Below are 4,080 nucleotides of genomic sequence, written 5' to 3'. Positions count from 1 at the left end.
GGTGAATTAAAAATATAAACAAATAAATATATACTTAGATTTTATTTTTTCTGTCTTGATGATATATTTATTTATTTACATACTTCAATACATATTAATTAAATAATTAAATAAATAATTAAATAATTAATTTATATATTTATTTATATATTTATTTAAATATTTATTTATATATTTATATATATTTTTATATATTCGTTTTGTCTCTGCGTCTCCTCCACAATAAATAAACAAACAAATAAATTTACATATTAATTTACATATATATATTAGTTAATATATTATTTATTTAATTATTTATTTATTTAATTTATGTCTTTTTGAGGTGTATCGACGCTGCATCGCCTTCGCCTGTCCCCATCTGTAGAAATTTATGAGGGGTTATCGGCTGCTGCGTCGGAATTAATTTGCTGCTGCAAGGTACAGCAGCAACAGCAAATACGTTTTTTAGATCGTAGAGTTTATTATATAAATCAAGAGCAACAGCAACACATGTAGATTCGGCTCCTCCTCCTCCTCCTCCTGCTGCTGTTGCTGCTGCTGCTGCAGCAGAAGCCTCTCCTGCTGCTACACCCGAAGGAATCAGCAGCAGCAATTGTACATCGGGTGCAGCAGCAGCAGCAAAGTTTTCTAGCAGCATTAACTTTGAAGGATATTCATTTACTATACAAATAAACCGGATCCAGCCTTTGTAATATTTACCCTCTTCCTAAGACACACAAAATATATCAATACTTTTACTCTTTATTATTAAATTGCTATTATTATTATTAATTATTATTATTATTTATTATTTATTATTTATTTATTTATTATTATTATTATTTTATTATTCATCTTCAATAACTTTTATTATTGTTCGTTTAAATAAAATATACACAATTACATATATAAGAATAAAGGTATTGTATATATATAAATATAAATATAATATAATAAATATATAATATAATAAATATATAATAACAGTAAGCAATAATAATAAATGATAGTAATAAAAGACAAGAAGAATTGCACTGATAATAAATAAAAATAATAATATAAAAATATATTATTTGTAACAACGCAGCAAACAAATGCAGCAGCAAATACAGCAGCAAGATCAGCAGCAAATGCAGCAGCAAATGCAGCAGCAAATGCAGCAGCAGGTGCAGCAGCAACAGCAGCAGCAGCTTACAACGAAGACACGCCAACAGCAAATCTACCGACAACACTATGGGTTGAAGAGCAACCAAACCCTAAACCCTAAACCCTAAACCCTAAACCCTAAACCCTGAGCCCTAAGCGAGCAGACGGGCTGACAACCTCGTGTAAACCCTACGAATTACTTTTTCGACCCTCAACCAACCCGAAAACCGAAAACCCTAAACCCTAAACCCTAAACCCTAGACCTCACCACTGCTTTCGTGAAGAGATTTTGTCTTCCTCCGTTAACTTTGTATTTATGCTCTGGAATCGCAACAAGCGGTTTAAGCCAAGCTAAGGCGGTGGTTTGAGGGGTCTTACTCCACTGCGCATACACCGTGTCAGTCTCCTTTTCGTACCTGCATGCAAACCCTAAACCCTAAACCCTAAACCCTAAACCCTAAACCCTAAACCCTAAGCCCTAAACCCTAAACCCTAAACCCTAAACCCTAAACCCTTGCGGAGAAAGGTACGCGAAAAAAAAACCCTTCAGATGTATATCCACCGGCTACCAATGAGGCTCTAGCTACTATGCAAATTATGGTTTAGGGTTTAGGGTTGAGGGTTTAGGGTTTAGGGTTTAGGATTACATCAGGAAAACACCATCATCCAAAGGGCATTCCAATGGGACAGACGTTCGTCTCGCGCGTTCCACTGTGGGGGCCTATAACAAAACAAAACCCTAAACCCTAAACCCTAAACCCTAAACCCTAAACAGTAGACCCTAAACCTTAAATAGTAGGCCCTAAACCCTCAGCAGTAGACCATTAACCCTAAACATTTAAGAATCAGGGGTTGACAGCATAGCAGGACTGCCAGATGCCCGTTGTTTTGAGATGTAGTACGTTTAGGGTTTAGGGTTTAGGGTTTAGGGTTTACTGTCATAGGTTTCTTGGGGGGTGGAGCATCTTGTTTCTTTGTAGCAGCGAAATTCATTTTGCGTTCAGACACTGGTGGGCCTTCCTTTTTTGCTGCTGCAACATCATTGGTTGGTGCTGCTGCTGCTGCTGCTGCTGCTGCAGCCTCTTGCGGTGCTGCTGCTGCATCGCTTGCTGTTGCTGGTGCTCCTGCTGTGTCGTTTGCTGCTGCTGGTGTTGCTGCTGCTGGTGTAGCTGCTGCTACTGAATGACCTCTATCTTGAACTTCTGAGGCCCCGTCAAAAACTTCGGGTTTCTCCTCGGTAAGAAGATCGCCACGAGTGGCGGTGTCCGCGCAGCAGCAGGAAAACATGGTTAGGGTTTAGGGTTTAGGGTTTACTGCTCTTAGATTGGTGAGACAAACTGGAGATTCCGTTTGTTTATTGATAAGCAAATACTTTATAATGAAAAGTTCACCCGTTTTAGGTGTCTATGCATCAGGTGTATGTACACACAACCTCTTCCGCTGTAGCTGCTCGGTTTCCCGCGGCTGAGGCAGAGTAAAGAAGAAGTACTTTGTTTAATTAAATGAAACTAATCAAAATATTGACGAATTTAAACTCAAATAAAAAATTAAAATGAAGGATCAAGGGACAGAAGCAAAGAACGAGGCAGCGGCTTCACGAATTGCTACGGTTGTAGCGAAGCTCAAGGGTCAAGGGTTTAGGGTTTAGGGTATAGGGTTTAGGGTTTAGGGTTTGGTGTTTCGTGTATAGTTTTAAGGGCATTTAATGAGTTAAATAAATGTATTTTATTATTGAGGTTTTGCTTATTTTTTTTCATATATTAATTCTCTTCTCAAGAGCAGCAGCAAGTACAGCAAACAGTCGGACCCGCTGTTTAAATTTTCGGGTGTATGTACACCTGAGTTTGTTTAAATATTCATATTGCTTTCGTCTAAATATTTTGATTTTTTTAATTGATTTTATTTTAATTTTTTTCTTTTATTTGTTTTACTTCCTTTTTTTATTCTCTCCTTCCTCCTCTCGGGGCTGGAAGTCGCACTGCAAGCAGTTCTGACTTCCCGCTTCATATATTTGAATCTCCGGTGTATGTACACCTCAGAATGAACTCCTGAATTGTTGCTGCAGCAGAAAACTAATATATTAGACCTCCAGATCTTTTGCATTTCCTAACAACAAACTGCAGTAGGGGCCCCCAGGGGCCCCCCAAAACTTCGTCTAATTGAGAAGCTGTACCCTAAGAGGGCTGCTAAACCCTAAGGAATTAAAACCCTCATTTTCCTTTATTTAGGGTTTAGGGTTTAGGGTTTAGGGTTTTGGCGTGTTGAGTTGTTGGGGGGTTTGGTGTTTTGTGTTGAAGACATAAGAAGTTTTTGTATGATTTAGGGTTTGATGCACTGTTATTTTTTCTAGGCATGTGAATAATTAGGGTTTAGGGTTTAGGGTTTAGGGTTTAGGTTGAGTGGAGATGATTGGGTGTTATTATCTTTCGCGTCCGTTGATGTGTTCAGCAAACAAAGGTATGAATATAAATGTAACGCATTTTTCTTCAAGATGTCTACCTGTATTGAATTCAAACTGCATGCAAATATTTTATTTATCTTTACCTCGTTTTGCTGCCAAGAAGAAGGGCGTCTCTTCTTCTTCTTCTTCTTCTGAGGGGTCATCTGAAAGACAAACACCCAAGCAAGACACGAATGCTAATAATATATTTAATATTTATCAAAATATTCAAGATCACCAAATCCTTGCTGATAATTTCTATCCCCCTTGGCTGTGGAAATTAGCAAATAAACAAAAAGGCTACGGACAACTCGCTATGATGTTTCTCTATGGAAGGGTAAACAAATATATATATATATATATATTAAATATATAATATATATATATTAAATATATAATATATATATTTAATATATATTTTATATATTTATATATATATTATATGTATACTCTTATTTTAATATACATATGTATCTACATATATATATATATATATTATATATATATATATT

The 4,080-nt window shown here is 36.3% G+C and overlaps 2 protein-coding genes across 2 annotated transcripts; both read right to left on the bottom strand.

The window, feature by feature from the left end:
• Window positions 1-310: 310 nt before the first annotated feature.
• On the bottom strand, window positions 311-2,121 carry EAH_00051180 (hypothetical protein, conserved; the record flags this gene model as incomplete). Its single annotated transcript, XM_013391247.1, has 4 exons — window positions 311-709; window positions 1,397-1,544; window positions 1,776-1,849; window positions 2,065-2,121. The coding sequence occupies 4 exons, from the start codon at window positions 2,119-2,121 to the stop codon at window positions 311-313; spliced, it is 678 nt and encodes a 225-aa protein (XP_013246701.1).
• Window positions 2,122-3,658: 1,537 nt separating this feature from the next.
• EAH_00051170 (hypothetical protein) lies at window positions 3,659-3,732 on the bottom strand (the record flags this gene model as incomplete). Its single annotated transcript, XM_013391246.1, has 1 exon — window positions 3,659-3,732. A coding segment is annotated over one exon (74 nt), but the record flags the coding sequence as incomplete, so codon positions are not given.
• Between the last annotated feature and the right edge of the window lie 348 nt (window positions 3,733-4,080).

The sequence above is a fragment of the Eimeria acervulina genome, genomic scaffold (genome assembly GCF_000499425.1).
Source record: "Eimeria acervulina Houghton genomic scaffold, Eah_scaff873, whole genome shotgun sequence".
In the NCBI taxonomy this organism is placed as follows: domain Eukaryota; phylum Apicomplexa; class Conoidasida; order Eucoccidiorida; family Eimeriidae; genus Eimeria; species Eimeria acervulina.
The sequence above is the reverse complement of the archived record's forward strand: the minus strand, read 5'-3'. Positions and strand labels throughout refer to the sequence as shown.